The 24,024-nt window shown below is 47.0% G+C and overlaps 1 protein-coding gene and 1 long non-coding RNA gene across 2 annotated transcripts in view; both read right to left on the reverse strand.

Annotated features, from left to right (window-relative positions):
- LOC140208265 (uncharacterized) overlaps nucleotides 1-24,024 on the reverse strand; it is a 515,327-nt gene that overhangs the window by 469,860 nt on the left and 21,443 nt on the right. Inside the window, exon 4 of the mRNA XM_072276835.1 lies at nucleotides 9,559-9,965. Within this exon, the coding sequence (XP_072132936.1) occupies nucleotides 9,559-9,965 (407 nt within the window). The remainder of the gene's footprint in view (nucleotides 1-9,558; nucleotides 9,966-24,024) is intronic.
- LOC140208318 (uncharacterized) lies at nucleotides 10,103-22,739 on the reverse strand. Its single transcript, XR_011888728.1, has 4 exons — nucleotides 22,696-22,739; nucleotides 21,947-22,017; nucleotides 14,524-14,586; nucleotides 10,103-10,279 (listed from the first exon to the last, which is right to left on the reverse strand). It is a non-coding gene; the product is annotated as an uncharacterized lncRNA (long non-coding RNA).

A 24,024-nucleotide genomic window follows, 5' to 3' on the forward strand; every position in this document is an offset into this window, starting at 1 on the left:
TGATGGTGCAGAGATTGTACGTGCCTGCAAAATAAAAGTTGAAAGGTAACTGGTGCAGGGAACCTTGGTTTTCAAGAGATACTGAGGCCCCAGATATTTTGTTCCTCCAAATGTCTCAGACTGTTGGGTGCAACCAAGACTGTTAAATGACTACAATATCATAATTCCACCCCCGAGGACATCCAACTTTTTTTTAGTCGTTTTCTGTTGGTTTCTAAAAGCTTCCCAATATTTTTTTGCTCTTTTGTTTGCCCTCTCTTTGGCTTTTATATTGGCTTTGGCTTCTCATTTCATCCACAGTTGTGTCCTCCTGCCTTTCCAATGTTTCCACTTCTTTGGGATGTATCGATCACTCAGCTCCCGAATTGCTCCCAGAAACTCCAGCCATTGCTGCTCCGTTGTCACTCCCAACTTTTCCCTTCCAAACAAGTTTGGCCATCTTATCTGTGATAGAAACATTGAGAAGTTCAGTATGAAAACAGGATATTTGGCCCATCTAATCAACACTGAAAGAAACATTTAATCTGTCTAATGAAACTACCAGTAACGGGACCATTGCCCTCCATACCCCCACCATCCAGGCTCCCATCCAAACTTCTTTTAAATGGTGAAACTGAGCTGATATTCACCACTTGTGCATTCCATACTCTCATGGCCATTTCAGTAAAGAGCTTTTCCAAATGTTTCCAATAAATTTTTTCCTTCCCCACTTACCCATGTCCTCTGGTTGTTATCCCACCCAACCTCAGTGGAAAAAGCTGCTCGCATTTACTTTATCTATACCCTCAAAATTTAGTATACTTCTACCAAATCCTCAAAGCAATGTATAATTTCTTGTTTATGTTTGGAGACTTTTTTGATGTATAAGATGATGAGGGCATTGATCGTGTGGATCGCCAGAGGTTTATTCCCAGGGCTGAAATGGCTAACACGAGGGGGCATAGTTTTAAGGTGCTTGGAAATAGATACCGAGGGGAAGTCAGGGGTAAGTTTTTTACCCAGAGAGTGGTGGGTGCGTGGAATGCACTGCTGGCTATTTGTGTGAGAGTGTTACTGTGGGGCCAGGAACCCATGCAGCTCAGTGGGAACAGGGAATAATACCAATGGAGAGAGTCAAACTGAGCCAGGTCACAGATTGGAGATGGCAGAAATGCTCCATTCTTATAGAGACAGGAATAGCATCAGAGAATTTGATGGTCATTCCAGATACCAGTACTGTGTCTTGCTAGAAGATGATTTTGTTCTCCTATTTGGGTTGAACTTCACTGTAACAGTGTGATGCCAGATCACACTTTGACAACTCAAGTGATCTAATCTGAAAGGTTGTCCAACACCGTTTGATGGATTTTGTAAATCTTTTTTTTACAGGTTAAAAATGACAAGGAATTTGTCTACTGGAATCTCGAACACAACACGCCAGTTTTGCTGTCTTTGTCCAGATATTTAAGAAGTAGAGCAAGGGATTCACTCAATCATTCTTCCTGCTCAGACTGTAGGGAGGAATTCTCTCAATCATCAGACGGACTGGCATTCCCGTCAATTTACACAGGGAGGAACCCATTCATCTGATCAGATAGAGGGAATGGATTCAGTCAGTCTTCTGAACTGAAGGTACATTAGCAAATTCACACTGGACAAGGCCATTCACCTGTTCTGTGTGTGAGAAGGGATTCAGTTGGTCTTTCCACCTGTGGACACACCAGTCAGTTCACACTGGGCGGAGGCTGGTCATCTGCTGAATTTGTGGGTAAGAATTCACTCGATCATCTGACCTAATGGCTCACCAGTCAGTTCATACTGGGGAGTGGCGATTCATCTGCTCAGACTGTGGGAAGGGATTCACTTGGTCATCCCAACTGAAGGTACATCAGCGAGTTCACACCAGGGAGCGGCCGTTACCCTGCTCGAACTGCGGGAAGGGATTCACTTGCTCATCTAAACTCAAGGTACATCAGCGAGTTCACAATGGGGAGAGGCCATTCACCTGCTCAGACTGTGGGAAGAGATTCACTCAGTCAGCCCACCTACTGTTACACAAGACAGTTCACACTAGAGAGAGGCCGTTCCTCTGCTCAGACTGTGGGAAGGGATTCTCTCGGTCATCCACCCTAATGGCACACCAGCGAATTCACACCGGGGACCGGCCCTTCATCTGCTCGGATTGTGGGAAGGGATTCACTTTGTCATCTCTGTTACTGAGACACCAGTCAGTTCACACCGGGGAGTGGCCATTCACCTGCTCAGTCTGTGGGAAGGGATTCACTTGCTCATCCCAACTAAAGGTACATCAGCGAGTTCACACTGGGGAGAGGCCGTTCACTTGCTCAGTGTGTGGTAAGGGATTCACTCAGTCATCTCAGCTGCAGAGACACCAGCGAGTTCACACTGGGTAGAGGCTGATCAGCTGCTCAGACTTTGGGAAGAGATTCTCTCAGCCAAATCAACCAAATTTGCATCATTGAGTTCACACTGGGAAGAGGCCGCTCACCTGCTGTGAATGTGGTAAAGGATTCACTCAGTTATCTATCCCTATGACACACTACCAGGTTCACACTGGGGAGTTGCTGTTCACCTGCTGTGAATGTGGAAGCGATTTACTCAGTCGTCTTGCCTAACAAAACTCTCACTTCAGCTAGCAGCTTAATATAGGGTGTGGTAGCCCCCCAGCCCAGCCAAACTTAAGAAATCTCGTTTGGGTGGATGCTGTGCGATGTCTCCCCTGTTACAAATCAGTACCCTGAAATAACAAACAATACACAATATGTGATTAAACGATTGAGCTTTATAATTCTGACTTTGACTATAGGGTTCATAAAGAAAACCAAAAAAAAGAGCCCACTCTCTCCATTGGCGTCTTCTCATCCCTCCCCAGCAAAACACCACGAAAATCTCCCTTCCAGACTCACAAGAGAGAACATTTCTGTCATTGGATAGCCCAGCATTCAAAACCCTGTTATCTCTAGTTGTAACCTAAACATTTCTGCTACAGAGAAACAGTGATGTTACTATTGTGTCCACTCCTTTTCTGAAAGTTTATTTAAGTAATCTTGTAAATTGTCTGGCAGACTTTTTGTTTTTCTGTTTTCGATTTGTTTTGTCCGTGCTCCACCTGGTACTGTATTTCCTTGGTATTGTTTTATCTTCAATATATTTTGTCTTTGTAAAATTGAAAATTGTAAATAAAGTAATTTTAAAAAAGAACGCATTACCTCAGCAGTGAAACATTGCAGAGAGGCCATTACATTAGCAGTGAAACCTTACAGCATTTTACACTTATGACACACTACCGGGTTCACACTGGGGAGAAAGTTTCAATAAGCTGCATGCTCGATATTTGTCCACCACCGTTGCTGAATGCAATTTTGACAGTGACTGTTGGTGCTGAACTCTGCAATTATTGTTGCTGCTCACTACACCTAGTTCTGCACCCTGGTCACTGGGCATGGGAGGAGTTTCTTCTGCTGCACATTCACCTCTAATGGGACTGGAGTTTAATATTCTCCATCTGAGACAAATAAATCAGTTCTATTTTAAACTCTGTCTCTGGTACTTAGTGAATTTATTACACAACTAATATACAGGAGAGTGTTAACTCAGGCTGGCTGCACCCTGCCAGTGATTCAGTTCCACGACAGTCCTTTTAAATCCTCCCCTGTTCCCCTTTCGCTCTCCCTGTGATGATGGGTTCCAAACAGTCACCACTCTGTGGGTGAAGAGGTTTCCCTTGAATTTCCTGCAGACTGAAGAAGTCGAGCTGACCGCAGTTCTGTCTGAGATGTTCTTCACTCCTCTAATCTCTGGGCTGAGGAAGAATGACATTGGTAGTTAACCTCCTTGTTCACGGCTCATTTCCACATGTGGGTCATTTTCCCTGCATCTAAAGGGTTGTTAGAAAACACCACTCTCCTCTAAAAACTGAAAACAGAATGGGAAACCATTAGTTGGATGTTCAACGGAGCAGGGTCAGAAACCAATGTTTTAATACTTTGGAGCTCACACCTCCAGTTCCATCCACAATGACCCTCCGAGCCCTCGGCCACCGTCTGAACCGCCGACTTCCAGTATCTGTCACCCTGGAACCGCTATCCGCTCCTCACACGTCCGTCCTCCTCGCTCGCCTCCTGAAAAAGACGGCGAACTCCCGCTCAGCTCACACATACAACATAGCATAACAATTCTCCATTGATTTGTTCCACCCGTATCCGCAGGAGGAGGAGAAGATGGCGGCACAATGCAGTGCGCAGCGGCCACTCCGGTGGATGATATCTGTAATCTGTCAAGTAGGGTGCCGTGCACAATCCTGATTTGATGGAGACAGACGTGAGAGCTCGGAGGAACATCTGGAGAAACTTCTGAAATGCCTTCTTCGCCGCCGCTGCTACCACGTGGTCCAGAATCTCCGGAGGAGAAGGCCCCGAGTTCTCAGCTTTGCTTGTTGCTCTGTGGCCGGGGTGGGGTCAAAGCGCTCGGCAGAGGATGGTGCTCGGGAGGCTGTATCAGAGGGGCTGGTCGGAGACTCGAAGATTTCAGATGGGCTCAGAGTCTGCTGTGGTCAGGTGCTTCCAATGCATTGGCAGTTGGCGCCTGGAGGTTTACGGCAGGGTGGATTTCGGCCAGGAGCCTCCCCCTCCATCACGGGGGCCTCAGCGAACGGCCACATGCACCAATCGTCCGAGTCATCATCCTCCTCTGAGTCAATGTCCCTCACAGGGGCTGGGACCGGGCCCGTCTCTCCCGGTGTGCGTTCTTCCTCCACCCTGCGTGGACGCAGAGTCCGGTACTGGGTGTAGCCGGCACCTGGGGCTCCCACTCCACCTGTACATCTCACCCCAGGGGCGACAGATGATTCCGATGGAGAATCTTGACCGGCCCCTTCCCAAACTCGGGCCGCACTCGGAAAACCAGTAAGTTGGGCAACTGACTCTCCACCACATCATCGTGGCTCTCCCTCGAGGTCGAGGATGATGGACTTCGTTCTGTTGATCTACTTATGGGCTCTCAAGTGGTTTATGAGTCCAATCTTGGCTTTGAAAGTTCTTCTGCATTCAGGACAGGTAGTTCCAGATGGCAGATCGGGCTTTGGTTGTTGCTGCCTCTCTTTCCATTTTCTTCTCTTTTCTTCTAATTCTGCACATCTGTTGGCTTCGAAAGTTGCTGTTCCTTCTCGGATGATGGCTTGCCAGAGTTTCCTGTCCTTGGCATTGGCTTCCCAATTGTTGATGTCGATGTTACATTTCTTCATGGTGGCTTTTAAGATGTCTTTGAATCTCTTCTGTTGTCCGCCTCTTTTACGTTTACGATTTGTTTTGGCAGCTGTTTGTCTTTCATCCGAACAGCATGACCGCTCCATCTTAGTTGGTTCCTGAGGACGTCGGCTTCAATGCTTGTTGTCTTTGCTTCATTGGTTCTTCTATCTTCCCAGCTGATATTTAAGATGTTTCGAAGACAGCGTTGATGGAACTTTACAAGTGCCTTCAGATGTCGTCGGTATGTTGTCCAGGTTTCGGATGCATACAGCAGCATTGGGATTACCACTGCTTTGTACACTAACATCTTGGTATCTGTTCGGATGTCACCTATCGGTAAATTGGGCAACTGACTCTCCACCAGACAGGGCGTGCCCGACCGGCGATCAGCCAGCTTGTGCTTCCCAGGAAATCCCAAATTCCTTACGAGGACTCGGTCTGCCGGCAGGAGTTGGGAGAACTTCACTTTCTGGTCACACCTCTTCTTATTTCCCCGATTCTGCTTGGCAGCCGCCTCCCCAGACAACTCATAAGCCTTTGCAGCTCCCTCTTCATATCAGACACATACTTCAAGTGAGACTTCGGTGAAACTTCACCCGCGGCAGTCCCGAGACAGAGGTCAATGGTACTGAGAGCCCTACCTTTGTAACCCAAAGGTGAATGTCGAGAGAAGGCAATTACATTGTTTTCCTCGATGATAAACAGGATAAAAATAGCTGCATGTTTTATCTCTGTCGTTCCCAGATCCACACACGAAGTATCTCCTACAGTGATCTTCACGGAATATCCTTTCGACATGTGGTTACCACAACACCACACCCGAATTCAGCTACAGGTAATCCCAAAGTGGTGACCACAGGACACTCAACCAGAATCCACTTATGCATCATCACCAAAAGATAGCTTATCACAGGGGTAGTGTGTTCAGGGGGAACTACCACCCAGGCAAGGGTAACACACACAGGTAGATTCCACAGGGTTGCCCCAGTCACACAACGTGATAGCCACTTGTCCAGTTCCACGACATACGAAGTAACTCCAGCAGTGATTTACCACAGGGATACCGTCTTCCAGTGGACTACCACGCCCAGGCAAGGGTAAAACAGAAGTGGTATTCACAAACGTATTCCCCAACCAGAAAGACCCACTCCAGTGGATCAAACTATGTGACAATCACACATTCCTATTCGCTGGAATCAATAACCAAACCCACCCTTGTGGGCTGTTGGGAGAGTCCAAACAGTGACCCCTTGTCACTCGGTTCTTTGTTTCAAACCTTCCTCCCCACTTCTCTGCAACGGCTTCCACCCACTGCCACTGTGTGTCTGCTTGTGAGAGTCACTTATCAATACCCTGGATCGAAACTCAACCCAAATTTCAAACAAATCATTTGTTCCATTCCCCAAGACCTTTGATTCCGTATGTTCCCATGACAACATCCGCAGATGGTCTCTCCTGGTCAAAATAACACTCCACTTTGTTTTGAGAAGTCTCCAAGCCCTGTCTCTCAAAACCACAAACTTGAAAAAACAACCCCGTTGTTTATTTTCAAATTCCAAAACTCAATTTAACAGAATAACATCCACTTTCTCATCAAACCACTGTTCCCTCAGCAAGACCAAGGGTCCTGAAACCAATCCAGACTTCACAAAAGGACTGAATTCCCTTCCAACCAAATCAGACATTTCAAGTTTTAACTGAGCTTCAACACAATGCTCAGCATCCTGCGGGTTTACAGATGCTTCAACAACCTGAACCCAGGCAACTGGGACTGCCTCCTCTTCCAGGCTTTCATCACTAGTCCCAGTTTCCACTTCTAGTTTACCCTGGTCATCCCAGCTATTCTCTTGGAAGCTCTCATCCGAGGTAAACTTCACCTTGTGGGTCAAAACAAGCTCATCTGCTAATCTAGCAGCCTCCTGCAAAATGGCAACATCCTTTTCATCCAGGTACGTCTTCATCTCATCAGGGTCGCACCTTTTAAATTCTTCGATCAAAACCAACTCTTTCAAGTTGTGAACATCCCCATTTACCCCATCGGAGGTGCACCAACGATTGAAGTACACAGACTTCTCACTAGCAAATTCCACATACGTTTGGTTCCCAGATTTCCTCAAATCTCTAAACTTTTGTCTGTAAGTGTCCGGAACCAACTCATAAGGCTTGAGCACAGCCTCTTTCACTGAGTCATAATCAGCTGCCTCTTCAAGTGTTAGGGCAGACTACCCTTGCTGGGCTTTCCCCTGAATTACACTTTGTAACACAACAGCCCAGCTGTCTTTCGGCCACCTTCGATTCTGAGCCACTTTTTCAAAATGCAAGAAGGACTCATCAACTTCTGCTTCATCAAATGGAGGTACCAACTTAACTTCTCGACTGGCACTAAACCTCTCACCAAGGTCTGGCACTGGACCTCCTTGCAGCCATCCCTGCACCTCGAACCACCTCTGTCTTTCTGCCTCTTTCCTCTGTTTGTCCACTTCCTCAGCCTCAAACTGTTTTAGTCGTAACTCATGTTGTCTTTGCTTATCCTCAGCCTCCCTCTTTAATTTTTCGAACTGGAGCTGAAGCTCAGTCTCAGTAGGTTTACTTTCAGCAAACATTTCCAACACATCTCCGTCAAACCTTCCTCAGATAGATAATACTCCGCTGTCACATCTCTGTCAAACACTTCCTCAGATACATAATACTCCACTGTCACATCTCCGTCAAACACTTCCTTAGATACACAATACTCCCCTGTCACATATCCATCAAACACTTCCTTAGATACATAATACTCCACTATTAATGTCTGTATCTGAGCCTTCCTCATTTTAGTGCTCACCTGAAGTTTTAATTTCTGATCAATTTCCAACAGCACAACCCTCTTTGCACCATCCAATGTTTCAGGAGTTGTCTTTGTCAGAAACCTATCAACCTCCATTGCTGCTGATCTTCCACTCAGACAAATCAAAGGGGATTTCCCCAATCAGATCGATCATTAATCAATCAATTCAGCCCCCAAACAATTTGTTCATATCCCGGACGCAGGCCCCAATTATGTGACGTAAATGCAGCGGTTTAAATGAACCAGCAGCAATAGAGCACACCTGGAGTCTGGTTTTGATATTAAAAACCACTATATATTAGTAACTACTTAATATAGTAACTTAAACCAGGTAAATCAAAAGTTAGCAGTTTTATGCATATATTTGTGTGTAAATATAATTCCCGAACTCATTAAAGCTCGGGTGGCAACAGTTAAAGTCTTACGATGGTAATGTAAGGAAGTTCAGTTCAATTGGTGTGTAAGAGAGAGTGAGAGTGAGTGAGAGAGAGAGGGAGATTTGTGATCCAAGGTGAAAACCACACGAGGAGAAGACCGAGTAAACAGGTCCCGTTGATCTTCCGTCGTCAGGCTCCAAATCCACTCTCGAGTTAGGCAAACGCAGCTTATCACTAAGGGGACCGTCTTCGAGGGTAAACTACCACCCAGGCGAGGGTAGACACACCGGTAGCCTCCACAGGGTCAGCCCTTACACACACCGTGATAGCCACTGATCGATTCTGCTGATCGATCCTCAACCCTCGCTTGTGGGCACTCGAAAGTTCCACCCAGTGACTCCTCTGTCACCGGCCTCCTTTCACTGACCGGTCGCCGTAACCGGTGTCCCACTGTGTGTCTCTGGGAGAGTCATCTGACCTTGCTTAAATAAACACGCTACAAAGCAACTGTGAACATCGAACTGTCCATCACATAACTCCGCCTCTCTCTCACCATGGCAACCAAGAAGCAACTGTGAACATCGAACTGTCCATCACATAACTCCACCTCTCTCTCACCATGGCAACCAAGAAGCAACTGTGAACATTGAACTGTCAATCACATAACTCCGCCTCCCTCTCACCATGGCAACCAAGAAGCAGGCAGCAGTACTGTAGACAGTTTCTCTCTCTCTCTCATTTAAAGGCACAGTCCATGTCCACCACAAATCCTTCACCACATTCACAGTGGGTGAACGGCCTCTCTCCGGTGTGAACTCAGTGATGCACAATTGGTTGATTTGGCTGAGAGAATTTCTTCCCACAGTCCGAGCAGGTGATCAACCTCGACCCAGTGTGGACTCGCTGATGTTCCTTCAGTTGAGATGATGTAATGAATCCCTTCCCACGGACAGAGCAGGTGAACGAACATTTCCTTGTGTGTCAGTAGGTGAAATGACCAATTGAATCCCTTCCCACAGACTGAGCAAGTTAATGGTCACTCCCTGGTGTGAACTGACCGGTGTCTCAGTAGATGAGGTGAGCAAGTGAATCCCTTCGCACAGACTGAGCAGGTGAACGGCCTCTCCCCAGTGTGAACTCGCTGATGTACCTTCAGATGAGACGACTCTATGAATCCCTTCCCACAGTCTGAGCAGGTGAATGGCCTCTCCCCAGTGTGAACTGTCTGGTGTCTCAGTACAGCAGATGACTTTGTGAAACCCTCCCCACAGTCTGAGCAGGTGAATGGCCTCACCCCAGTGTGAATTCGCTGATGTATCTTCAATTGAGATAACTGAGTGAATCCCTTCCCACAGTCTGAGCAGGTGAACGGCCTCTCCCCAGTGTGAACTCGCCGATGTACCTTCAGGTTACATGACTGAGTGAATCCCTTCCCACAGTCTGAGCAGGTGAACGGCCGCTCCCCGGTGTGAACTCGCTGGTGAGCCATTAGGTCAGATAACCGAGTGAATCCTTCCCCACAACTTCAGCAGATGACCAGCCTCTGTTCGAAGTGAACTGACTGGTGTGTCCACAGGTGGGAAGACTGACTGAATCCCTTCTCACACACAGAACAGGTGAATGGCCTTGTCCCAGTGTGAACTTGCTGATGTACCTTCAGTTGAGATGACCGACTGAATCCATTCCCACTGTCTGAGCAGATGAATGGGTTCTCCCCTTTGTTGACGTACAGCTGGGATTTTCTTTTATCTACTGTCAGTTTAAAGTGCCACAGTTTTAAAGCCATGAAAATATTTTCTGCCCAGATGAATGGTTGGTCTGCACAGCTGTTAAAAGGAATTAAATGAATATTAGTATTATTTCATGTTCTTGTCACAGAGTCATAGAAAAGTACAACACAGAAACAGGCCCTTTGGCCCATCTAGTTTGTGTTGATCTATTTAAACTGTCTACCCTCGTATCCCTACCATCCAGGTACCTATACAAACCTCTTACACGTTGAAATTGAGCTTGCATGCACCAGTTGGGCTGTCTGCTCATTCCACACCTGGATGACCATCTGTGTGAAAAATTTTCCCCTCATGTTCCCTTTAACGTTTCACCTTTCACCCTTAATCCATGGCCTCTGATTGTAGTCCCACCCCATCTCAGTGGAAAAAGCCAGCTTGCATTTACCCCATCTATAACCCTCATAATTTTGGCACACCTCCATCAAAACTCCCCTCGATCTTCTACATTCCAAGGAATAAAGCCCTGACCTGTTCAATATTTCCTTATAACCCAAGTCCTCCAGACCTGGCAACATCCTTGTGAATCTTTCCTGTAGGTAGGTGATAAAACTGCACACAACACTCAAAATTAGGCCTCACCAATGTCTTGTGCAGTGTGAACATAACATCCATCCCCTGTACTCAGTACTTTGGTTCATGAAGGCCAATGTGCCAAAATCTTTCTTTCCATCCCTATTTAACTGTGACACCACTTTCAGTGAATTATGGACATGTATTCCCAGATCCCTTTCTTCTGCAGCACTCCTCAGTGCCCAACCATTCACTGTGTAAGACCCAGGTCCGACCAAAATGCAACACCTCGCACTTGTCTCCATTAAATTCCATTTTGCATTTCTCCAGCTGGTCCAGATCACACTGCAAGCCATTATACCCTTCCTCACCGTCCACTACACCCCCAATCTTAGTGTCATCCAGAAATCTGCTGATCCAGTTAACCACACTATCATCCAGATTACTGATCTAGATGACAAAGAACAACATATCCCTCACCGATCCCTGTGGCAAACCACTAGTCACAGTCCTCCAGTCAGAGAGGCAACCATCGGCTTCTCCCACAACCAGGGTTTCATGCAATTTACAATCTTATCTTGAATGCTGAGTGACTGAACCTTCTTGACCAACCTCCCATATGAGAATTTGTCAAGTGCTTTTGCTAAAGTCCATGTAGACAACATCCACTGCCATGCCTTCATCCAAATTCCTGATAACTTCCTCGAGAGACTCTACAAGATTGGTTAGACATGACCTACCATGCACAAAGCCATGCTGTCTATCCTTAATCTATCTATCCAAATACTTATAAATCTGGTTCCTGCACATGAGTTCCAATGACTTTCCCACTACTGATGTCAACCTCACTGACGTATAAACTTCCTAGTTTATTTTTAGAGCCTTTCTTGAACAGCGGAACAACATTGGCTGTCCTCCAATCCTCCAGTACCACACTAGTCACTAAAGATTATGTAAATATCTGTGCTTGGGCCCCGACAATTTCTGCACTTGTCTTCCGCAGGGTCCTTGGGAACAATTTGTCAGGCCCTGGAGATTTATCCACACTAATTTGCCTTCAGACAGCAAACACCTCCACCTCTGCAATCTGTACAGGGTCCATGAAGTTGATGCCATTTTGCCTCACTTCTATCGACTCTGTGTCCATCTCCTGAGTAAATATGGATGCAAAAATAATATTTAAAATCTCCCCCATACATTTTGTCTCCTCATACAGATTACCATTCTGATCGTCCAGAGTGGGCATGTTTCTGTACTGAACTGGCCAAACGTGATTGGGAGGGGAAGCTGGTAAGAATGATGATGGAGCAGCAATGGCTGGAGTTTCTGGGAGCAATTCGGGAGCTGAGTGATCGATACATCCCAAAGAAGTGGAAGCATTAGAAAGGCAGGGGGACACAACCGTGGATGAAATGAGAAGCCAAAGCCAACATAAAAAGCAAAGAGAGGGCAAACAAAAGAGCAAAAGCTATTGGGAAGCTTTTAGAAAGCAACAGAAGATGACTAAAAAAGATGTCAGATGAGTTCAGGGTGTGGAATTATGATATTGTAGTCACTAATGAGTCTTTGTAGCACCCAACAGTCTGAGGCATTTGGAGGAACAAAATATCTGGGGCCTCAATATCTCTTGAAAACCAAGGTTCCCTGCACCAGTTACCTTTCAACTTTTATTTTGGCAGGCACATACAAACTCTACACCCTCAAAACTTCACTTCTGAAGAATTCCCACTTACCAAGTACTCCTTTGCCAGAAAACAGCCTGTCCACACTTGTCAGATCCATTCTGATACCATTAGAATTGACCTTTCTCCAATTTAGAATCTCCACCCATGGTTCAGTCCTTTCTTTTTCCATGTTAACTTGGAATCTCATGGCAATATGATCACTAGATGCAAAGTGTTCCCATACACTAATATTCTGTCACTAGTCCTGGAATATTTTCTAATAGCTTATTGCATATTTCTATGCTGGGAATTCTACGTGCTGATTAATGGCACATTTGACAAACTCTACCCTGTCTAGTCCTTTTACATATGGGAGTCACGTCAATCTATAGAAATTTAAAATCGCTTAGTATATCAAGCATTGGCATAGTCTGCGATCTCTCTTGCTAATTTGTTCCTCCAAATTCCTCAGATTGTTGGGTGCAAACAAGTCCCAGTCATGGCAACAAGATCACAAATCGATGCCCTGAGGTCTGAACAGCATTTGCCTGGTGTCAAGAAAACAACCTCTCCCTCATTGCCACAAAAACAAAGGAGCTGATTATGGACTACAGAAGGAATGGAGACAGGCTAACCCCTATTTACACCAATGGATCTGGGGTTGAGAGGGTGAACAGCTTTAAGCTCCTCGACATACACATCACCGAGGATCTCATGTGGTCTGTACATACCAGCTGTGTGGTGAAAAAGGCACAGCAGTGCCTCCTTCATGTCAGACAGTTGAAGAAGTTTGAAATGGGGCCCCAAATCCTAAGAACTTTCTACAGGGACACAGTTGAGAGCATCCTGACTGGCTGCATCACTGCCTGGTAAGAGAACTGTACTTCCCTTAATCACAGACTTTGCAGAGTGGTGCGGACAGTCCAGCACATCTGTAGTTGCGAACTGCCCATGATTCAGGACATTTACAGGGACAGGTGTGTAAAAGGGGCCCGGAGGATCATTGGGGACCCTACTCACCCGAACCACAAACTGCTCCAAGCTGCTACCATCCGGGAGACGGTACTGCAGCATAAAAGCCAGAACCGACAGGATTCTTCCATCAGGCCATCACACTGCTTAATTCATGCTGATACAACTGTATTTCTATGTTATATTGACTGTCCTGTTCTATTATAAATTACTATAAATTGCACATTGCACATTTAGATGGAGATGCAACACAGAGTTTTACTCCTCATGCATGTGAAGGATGTAAGTAAGAAAGTCAATTCAATTCACCCTCTCTATTACCTGGCATTCTGGCTCCCATCCCCTCTACAATTTTAGTTTAACATCACCCCCCCACCCACCATACCAGCACAAGCAAGCCTTAACACTAGGATATCAGTCCCCTTCTAGTTCTGTTGCCGTAACTAGCAAATCCCCTATCACCCCTTTGACTTTCCTCTGCCACGTAATCTCCTCCCCCCAACAGTTTCTAAAGTGGTAGAATACATAGAACATAAAAAAACATAGAAAACCTACAGCACAAAACAGGCTCTTCGGCCCACAAAGCTGTGCCAAACATGTCCCTACCTTAGAGCTACCGAGGCTTACCCATAGCCCTTTATTTTTCTAAGCTCCATGTACCCATCCAGGAGTCTCTTAAAATACGTTATTGTTTCTGCCTCCTCCACTGCCGCCGGCAGCCCATTCCACGCACTCACCACTCTCTGCATGAATAACTTATCCCCGACATCTCCTCTGTATTTACTTCCAAGCACCTTAAACCTATGCCCTCTCGTGCTAGCCATTTCAGCCCTGGGAAAAAGCCTCAGACTATCCACATGATCAATGCCTCTCATTATCTCATACACCTCTATCAGGTCACCTCTCATCCTCCGTCACTACAAGGAAAAAAGGCCGAGTTCACTCAACCTATTCTCATAAGTCATGCTCGCCTGTCGAGGCAAAGTCCTTATAAATCTCCTCTGCACCCTATCTATGGCCTACCTGTTGTTGTGGGGGATGGCCACAACAGTATTCTGCGATGGCTATTTAACCTCATTCCCCTTCCTGACTCTCACCCAGTTTCCTGCGTCCTGCACCTTGGGTGTAACTCACCTCTCTTTATCTCACCCCCTCCGACTCCCGGATGATACGGAATTCATCCATTTCCGGCCCCAACTCCTTAAAGTGGAGACACAACATGTGCACACTAAATTTTATATATAGAGGTACTCATTTTAACAGCTAGCAAATCACTGTCAGTAATAATTTTGATCTGCAATCTCACACAATGTATGTAACGGGTCTGTAGAAGGTAATGAAGGATTTTCTCACTGGAGCATCTGCACACCGTCCATATCTGATTTGCTTGCTAAATGATGCTATAAAAAGTCAGATTTTCAAATATCACTCCACTTCTTCCCACTTGCAAATTCTCCAGCAACTTTTGCATCACCATAATGCACACAGGTAACACCAGTTTCTGTATTGTACATAAATATTTCCCCTGAATCCTCCTGAGGAATTGAGGATATATAAAGAAAATCATTTTGATCCTATGTAACCTCTGGCTGCAAGGATAACTGGGACTGTTTAGGAATTTTTGAACTGAAGTAAACTCTGTCTTCAGTGGTTAGCTAAGACAGGCTCATTACTGGTTCCCTGCGGCTTGCAGAGAGACACACTGAGAGCTGATAACATTATACATTGTACTCTCATTAGTTGATAATATTATACATTGTATGCTCATTTGAGTAAAGGGAGGAGGACTCGCCGATAAGGACAGGAATGAACATCTCTCTGTAATTAAATCAGGGCCTTGCAAAGGGAATACCTGATAAGGGCTGGACAATATATCAATCTGTAATTAAAACCTTGATTTAGCAAACTCTCTTATCTAAGTAATTAAGTTTTGCACCAACAGACTTGGTGGGTGTACCAGTTCAAATACCATCCTCCAAAAGTAATGTATGGGGCTTACTATGTATAAATATACGGCTGTAACCTAAGTCAGTCCACTTGTCAGACGGTGGCAGTGTTTACGTGCCTTCCCTTTGACAACTGGGTCTCAAACTCCTGCAGGAGAATGCACAATAAACTGTGGTGACGATAAGAAGCTGGTCTCCCGAGTTTTATTCAGATTCAACTTTAACATTTGGCGTCACAAACAGGATCCCAGTATACCCAAGCAGACGGGCTGAGTTAGTGTCTGGACCACTCTGGGGACTGTGGAGACTGACTGGGCGCCTAATAGGTATTTTACCTTTTGTCGCTCTCCGTTAGTTCCTTTGGAGGTACGGTCCCTCGCCTGAGGCTGATCATATAACCTTGATGGGATCGGGAAAGAATCTGTCGGGAGAAATTTTACCAAATGGGCAGGAGGCAGTACTGGCTAAATTTTACAAAGTGGGCAGGAGGCAGACGTGCCGTGTAAGTTTATCAATTGATCAGGGGGTGCCAGCCGGGTGAATTTATCTGATTGTTAATTGAGCTGGAGGCTTTGTGCCGGGTAAATTACTTAGAGAACACGGGTCAATTGCAGTCGATTGACACGAGCAGGCCAGGAGCAGCCCTACACAATCTGTGTGAGAGTTTTCCGGACAAGGAAAAAAGATTTGCGAATGTTGAGTGCAGGGCTGAATAAGAAATTGGGGAATAAAATGTGGCCGCTGTGGAGTGCAGAACCTGGTATATAAGCTCATGTAAACAAGCAGCCAATCTGATTTGGAGAAAGAACTGTGGAAAGAAGTGGAAATTGTTGAAAAGGGGGTGGAAGGAAAAGGTAGATGTGAAGTGGAACAGTATATGATCAGCAAGCTGGAGGGATAATGCATGTGACAAAAGGATAGAGGTATGTACTGCAGAAGAAACGCCAAAGGTTGGGAGACGCTAAAAGCAGAGCGTGAATGGGTGGATGGGCACCGAAAACAAGAGCAGGAAAAACAACATAAGCAAACCAAGGGTGGCCTAGGTAGCAGAGAAGGGCAGGAACATCAGTCTAAAGTTCGAACTGTTTGGGAAACAAGGGATCCGGAACCCATGTCTGGCATACTGACCCTGTGTCAGGACAGTGACCGTGATGAGGAGTGGGCACCCCCCACCTTACCAAGGGCCAAGTGCACCCAGTGCTCCTGAACCCCAATCCTCCCAGTACTCAGATACGGTGGCCGCTCGGGTCAAACAGCGGCGGCAGGGAAGGGGAGGCTCTCTATGCCCTGAGATCCAGAATGGGAATACCAAGGATTATTCCGAGAGAGGGAGGGAAGAATCCAATAAATCCCCAGAGTTAATGGCTCCATGAAGACAATTGCCGACCCAAATGCTGCCCAATCCACGAGCAGGAGGAGGGACAGTCCTCAGTGATTCCTGTGTATGCACCCTGGAAGCCTCAGGAAATGATAATGATCATGATTCCGCCCCAGATAGAAAAGAAAAACCAGCACAGTTTGCTCAGTATGTCCGCAGTACTATACAAATGTATAATGTGACCCGGGAAGATTCATTCGGTCTCTGCTACGTGATTCTCCCAGCTAATGAGGGGTGGAAATGGAAAGCAGAATTGAGATACCAAACCTATCAGGAGTTACAGGTGGAAAACCACAATCAGAATGAACAGACAGACCAGATTATTCAAGCCTTGGAAAGGGCTCTCCAGCAACCTGTAAACATCACTAAAGTACCTGAATGCAAACCTAAGCCTGGGGAATGGGGACCAGACTATTGGGAGCGATTTCTGGCCTGCTGCAGCACTTTCGCAGGAGACCAAGCCTTCAATGATGGAAATCCGTCCCCCCAGTTTAATGCCTTTCTGCTCCAATGCTTACCAACTAAGTTAGCCAACGTGATTAAAACAAATAATATGGATCGGCCTGACAATGATCAAAATCAAATGCGACGAGCTTTGACATATTATTGGGACCCGGCTTTCGAATTCCGATCAACCCCGAAAGGAACTAATATTAGACCTGAATATGTTCAGCGGGTAGAAGGATGCGAGCGGGCTTTATCTGGGGATCAGAAATGGGAACACAAACCTACCAAGGGACAGATAGGGACAAAAACTGTTTGGAAATTGACAAGCAAGGACGCTTCCTACTGTGAGTACCACCCCTCAGGAAAACCCAATGAAATATTGCAAGTTGCTGCAATTCCAATTCCATTTACGGGGGCCACCACAACCACTCTCGATCAGGAAATAGTACTGGAAAAGGAATTCCAGCCATCAGACGCTACAATCACTGTGTCTGGATTCGAAGGCACGGAACATACGTATTCACGTACCCAGCCACTGCAGGTGGAATTCCAGTGTGAGGTTTCATTTACAGTCACCACCAGTCTGGGGTGTAATCCAGCAGGGAGAGACTTGCTCAGTCCGCTGGAAGTCGAGATTCTATGCACGGACAAGGGTGTCTCCCTGGGACTAGCGAACAACCAACAGCTTCCCCAGTTTCCGACCTCTCAGTGGTGGGCACTTTATCTGGACTCCACTGCATTTGAACCCCTTCTGCCAGCAGCCAACCCTCATGTGACCCTGGGCTATGACCCTAAGGGGTGCTCAACTGAGGAAAGCTAATATTATGCACCCCTCGAGGGACAGAAGTTCCCAGGCATGGTGATTGGAGATGTTAAAGGAAGAGAGGACTGTGCATTACTGGCCGAAGTTCCGGATTTCCTTTGGCGAAAGACAGGACTGGTGGTTCCCCATACCACCGTTAGGGTTTTCCCTGGGTTCAAGCCAAAGAGCCTCGGGTTCCTTGCCTACACCCTGACGAAACAAGCCTCCAGCACCGAGGGTGAATAACAAGGCTTGGCCACCGGCCAACTCCGATACTGGAAGGAGTTGAAGGTGAAGGTAAGACATTCTTTTAATATTGACTGAACCCAAGACGTTGTACCCCATCTCTGGGCAATTTCAGGCCATGAAGTCGGCCGCACCAACTGCCCCCCTGTCCGGATCACCGTGAAAGAAGGACAGACTCTCCCACCCATTCCGCAATACCCCCTCAAGCCCGAGGCAACGTTCTATGAGGATGGAAGCTCTTTTGTGGATCCAGCAGGGAAACGATGTGATAGTGACGGACAGTGAAGTAATGGAAGCAGCTGTCTCCGCCCAGAAGGTTGAGCTGTTTGCTATAACTCGTGCCTGTATCCTAGCAACAGACTAAAGGGCAGACATTTACACAGATTCCCGTTATGCACTGACTATGGGGCTTTGGGGATTCCTGACTTCCTTTGGCCACCCCATTAGTAATGCTTCCTTTGCAGACAAGTTACTCACCGCTCCACAGTTACCTCGAGCTTTGGTTATTATTAAATATGCAACCCACACTGGGGAATCTGATGACATATTTAAGGGTAATACTAGGGCTGATGCAGCGGCCGAACAGACAGCCCTGAACCCCACACTTTTAGTAGCCTCGGGAACCCAGCAAGCTCCAATTAGACAAAATCTAAGGATGGGCATGCCAAACATGGGGGAAATACATAAGTTCCATGGGGACGCCCCTGAAGGAAAACGCAAACTGTGGTCCCAAATGGGTTGCCACCTTGAACCTCAGACCAATTTATGGGTGACCCCTGCAGGACAGGTCTGTGTTCCCTCTGTGTTCTCACCTATTCTGATAGATTATGTACATAATTGTACACACCTGGGCAAGGAGGGAATGCTTAATACATTATTACCATCTTGGCGGCACCCTGATCTCCAGAAACTAGCTGAAGAGTGAGCCACAGCATGCTCAATTTGTAAAAAGAAATGAATGCTGGAAAGGGGATGCCATGTGGTTCCAGAACTACCTCCTTGCCTAGTGGACCTTTTTCTTGTTTACAACTTGATTTTACAGAATTACCTAGAGTACACTGTTGTCAGTGTTGCTTAGTGATAGTAGATGTATTTAGCAGATGGACTGAAGCTGTTCCTACAACTAATAATACCGCTATGATCGTTGTGAAAATATTCCTGAAAGAAATAATTCCTCGCTATGGACGTTTAGAAATGATAAGCTCGGACAATTGGCCACATTTTGTTGCCAAAATAAATGAGGAAATCTGTAAAGAAATTGCTATAAAACCACAGTTCCACTGCATCCATCATCCGAAAGCAGCCGGCATAGTGGAACGAGCCAATGGTACCTTGAAAGATAAGTTGGCCAAACTGACACAAGAAACTGGACTGACCTGGTTGGAGGTTTTCCCCCTTGCCCTATTCCATATGAGAATCACGCCATCAAGTAAGACGGGGTTGTCACCTGCAGAAATTATCTACGGGAAGCCGATGAGAACCCCATGGGGACCCCGACCTCGTTTGCCGCTCCTCCCTGAGAACGTACCTGCAACATTGGATATACAGACCTTGGGGGAGGAGATGGGAAAATACTTGTGCAAATTAACTAAAACTCTGCAAAGCTTGCGTTCCCAGGTACGACAGGCCTACCGAGAGGACGACCCCACCATCCAGCCTGGAGATTTTGTCCTGCTGAAGAACTGGGATGGGAAGGTGTTGGGACCGAGGTGGAAAGGACTGTACCGAGTGCCACTGACAACACCTACTGCAGTGAAGGGGGAAGGGCCGCTCCGGAGGGTACGTCGAATGGACTGTAAACACGTTACTGGCCGGACTGATAAGGACTGAAAACCGTACTGGCTAATGCTGACTTTAATGACCCGAAGGGGACCTGCCCCTGTCTCGGGAGCCCCCAGGTTCACACTTTCCTGTCCCTCTGCCACACCTACGCTAAGCAAGTGGAGCGGGGAGCACGTTGGGTATGTGCCGAAATTCCCCAGCATGGTAAGACTACGAACCCCATGTCAGTGGTGCCCCTGAATACCAGTGAAGTAAATTCAGTCATGGTGTTTTCTGGTAGCCGTAATGGTGGCATTATCAATTGCACCATATCCAGGTCTGGAAGGCCAGACACCGTGTTGTGTTGATGAAGGTGTTGCTTTGAGGGACGGAGTCGTCGGTCCCCTCCAGGCTATGGCTGGGGATACGAGTTACCTCTCCAGCAGTGGTCAGTAGCACTTGTTGGTGTGACCACAGTGAGAGTGCACCCTACCAAGTGGGAGGTAGTGACTGTACCAAGAACCAAACTTATCATACCCCTGGACCAGTAAATGGAACTTACTGGGTTTGTGGAAAAACATAGAAACATAGAAAATAGGTGCAGGAGTAGGCCATTTGGCCCTTCGAGCCTGCACCACCATTTATTATGATCATGGCTGATCGTCCAACTCAGAGCCCTGTACCTACCTTCCCTCCATACCCCCGATCCCTTTAGCCACAAGGGCCATATCTAACTCCCTCTTAAATATAGCCAATGTACTGGCCTCAACTGTTTCCTGTGGCAGAGAATTCCACAGATTCACCACTCTCTGTGTGAAGAAGTTTTTCCTCATCTCGGTCCTAAAAGGCTTCTCCTTTATCGTTAAACTGTGACCCCTCATTCTGGACTTCCCCAACATCGGGAACAATCTTCCTGCATATAGCCTGTCCAATCCCTTTAGGATTTTATACGTTTCAATCAGATCCCCCCTCAATCTTCTAAATTCCAACGAGTATAAGCCTAGCCGATCCAGTCTTTCCTCATATGAAAGTCCTGCCATCCCAGGAATCAATCAGGAAAACGGGGCCTATCCCTGGCTGTCTGGAGAACGAACAGGGCAGCGGCACGGAGCCACACCCGATCGGACAGGTCCTCCAGGGCGGGACGAGGGTTGGAGTGGTCGCTGCTGTTTGGCCGACCGCGTCTCACCCTGGAGAATCCTGGATCACCCCCAATGGAATAGGCAACGAAGGCGTATAACGGATTGGGGATGGTTGCCTTCCCTTCCTGTGGGGGAGCCAGAAATTCCAGGGAAATAATTAATTCAGCAGCCGCTCTGGAAGAATTGGCCAATAATACAGCTGGAGCGCTGACTGACACTCAGCACAGGTAACCGAGATATCCACCAGGATGATTACAATTCACCAAACGGTGCTACAGAACCGGATGGCCTGAGACTTTACACTGGCAGAGAAAGGAGGGACCTGGGCTTTGTCACAGAGCCCAGAGTCTGGGAACAGCTAGATGGGAGGAAGCAGATGGTGATGATGGGAGGCTGGTTATTGGAGTCCAGGCCCACGCCTCGTGGAGTTCCCCAGGGTTACACCCATTGCTACATGTCATCTAAATCAATAATCTGGTTGAGAATGCACAGGGTATGGGGAGTGAGTTTGCAACAAGTAATTTCAAACAATTATTTCTTTTTGCCAGATAGTAATATAAACACCCCTCTTTCTCTCTCTACACTCAGAACAGACCAAAAGCTACTTCAGAAGATGCAAGTTCTTCAAGTGAACAAACACTGAGGGAACGTGAGTGACTTTAAAGAGCTGGGATACTGACAGTACATTACCAGACCTGGAGTGATTGCAACTGGGTCTGACAGAGGCATAACTGGTATTTCTGGGCACATTCAGTCTCACCACAACTATCCCCTACCTTACCTTGTATAGATATGTAATGTCTAAAGGACCAGTATTTGAGTAAATGAGACTCACCAAACTTGCTCCTGACTGAATTAATGGAAACCCTGAGTCAGAAGGGTTCTCTCCAGTTGGTGCTCTCAGTCCTTGGAAATAATAGTCATGGAAATAATAAATAGTAATAGAAACATAGTAATAAATAGTTAAATAGTAATATGTAAATTATGCCAGTAAATTATGAAATAAGTCCAGGACCAGCCTATCGGCTCAGGGTGTCTGATCCTCCAAGGGAGGAGTTGTAAAGTTCTGTGGAGCTCTGGAATTCATATATTTCTTGCATCTTGGTTTAGTGCTTGACATTATAAAAAGCCCTATTCATTTATATATGCCACAGCCAATTTGTGTACCTGCTCATTACATCAATGGGACAAGGAAGTTGCCCAGTACATGAAATGAGCAGGTGCACACACTGGGTGTGACATACCAGGGGTGATTGACAGGTTCGTGGTCTAAGGTGGAAGGAATCAATTTTAGAAAACGTGTCAATTTTCAATTATCTGACACAGAAATACCACAACAGTTATTAGCTTCAAACTTTCTGCATGATCACTCACAGAGCGGAACTACACGTACATGTAACGACAGCTGTAAACTTCAGGCCTTCTAACTTAGGCCACGAACTTATCAATCACCCCTCGTACAGCTCCAGCACCTAAAAGATTGTCACTGCACCCCTGCTCCAGCCGTCAGTCAGAGCCCGGGCCCGGGACTTTCCCGATCCACCGGCCCCGATTCACACAAACCCGAGATTTGTTTCCACTCACCGCCGCCCGAACAGGAGAACCGCCAACGGCAGCGGCATTCGGCACCGCGCATGCGTTTGGCAGGACGTTCGCGGTAGCGCCACCGGTGGCCGGAGGTCCATGCAGCGCCACCAGTGGCCGGAGGTCCATGCAGCGCCACCAGTGGCCGGAGGTCGATGCAGCGCCACCAGTGGCCGGAGGTCCATGCAGCGCCACCAGTGGCCGGAGGCTGGAGCGACAACGGAGAGGTAAATCACAAACACGACAAAGTCTGCAGATGCTGAAAATCCAAAGCAACACAAACAAAATGCTGGCGGAACTCAGCAGGCCGGGCACCATCTATCGAAAAGAGTCAACAGTCGATGTTTCCAGTTGAACCCTCCTTCAGGACTGAAATGCAATGGGGGAAATATCTGAATAAAATCGGGGCGGGAGAGGAAATGTCTCGCTGGAAGGTGATAGGTGAAGCCAGGCAGGTGGGAAAGGTCAAGAGCTGAAGAAAATAGAATCTAATAGGAGACGAGAGTGGAGAACAGGAGAAAGGGATGGAGCAGTGGACCCAGAGACAAGTGATCAGCAGGTGAGAGGACGTGAAAAGTCAGAGAGGAAGAGAGGGAGTGGGAGGGAGGGGTGAGGGGGAGATTTGTTCAAAGGAAGGAGAAATCGATATTCATGCCATCGGGTTGGGGAGGGAGTATTCAGACGGAATACAAGGTGCTGATCCTGGACCCTGAGGTGGCTTCACCTTGGCACAAGAGGAGGCGATGGGTTGACGCGTCGGGACGGGAATGGGAATCGGAATGGGAATGAAAATGTTTGGACACCGGGAAGTCCCGCTAGGAGCGGATAGTTCAAAGGTTAATTTATTATCAAGCAGGTATCCGTAAACAACTCTGGAGTTTCTTTTCTTCTCCAGAGAGCCACGAAACAAAGAAAGAACATGAAAGTCGTTCAGAGAGAAAAATCAAACTCCCACCCCACCCCCCGCATCAAAAAGAAATGCATTGCGATCATCAACCCCCAAAACCCACCCCTCCCGCACAAAAGGGAACAATAACATCGACCCCCCCCCCAAAAAAAACAGCCCGACCCCGCACAACTGCGGAGGGTCTGGTGTCACCAGTGTCGAGGCGGCCGCATCGGGAGCAGCGGACACAACGGGCGACCCCGGAAGATTCACAGGTGAAGTGTCGCCTCACCTGGAAGGATGTTTGGACAACGGAGAGAGTTCGGCCGTCCGGCCCTTTCACTGTGACACCCCGAACTCCACATCAAATCCGTCCAAACCAATCTGGGTGAACTTTAATGACCAATAAATATAATTCCTCTCAGTGATCAGCTGTCTGAGTG

Source organism: Mobula birostris, chromosome 13, assembly GCF_030028105.1.
Source record: "Mobula birostris isolate sMobBir1 chromosome 13, sMobBir1.hap1, whole genome shotgun sequence".
Lineage (NCBI taxonomy): Eukaryota > Metazoa > Chordata > Chondrichthyes > Myliobatiformes > Myliobatidae > Mobula > Mobula birostris.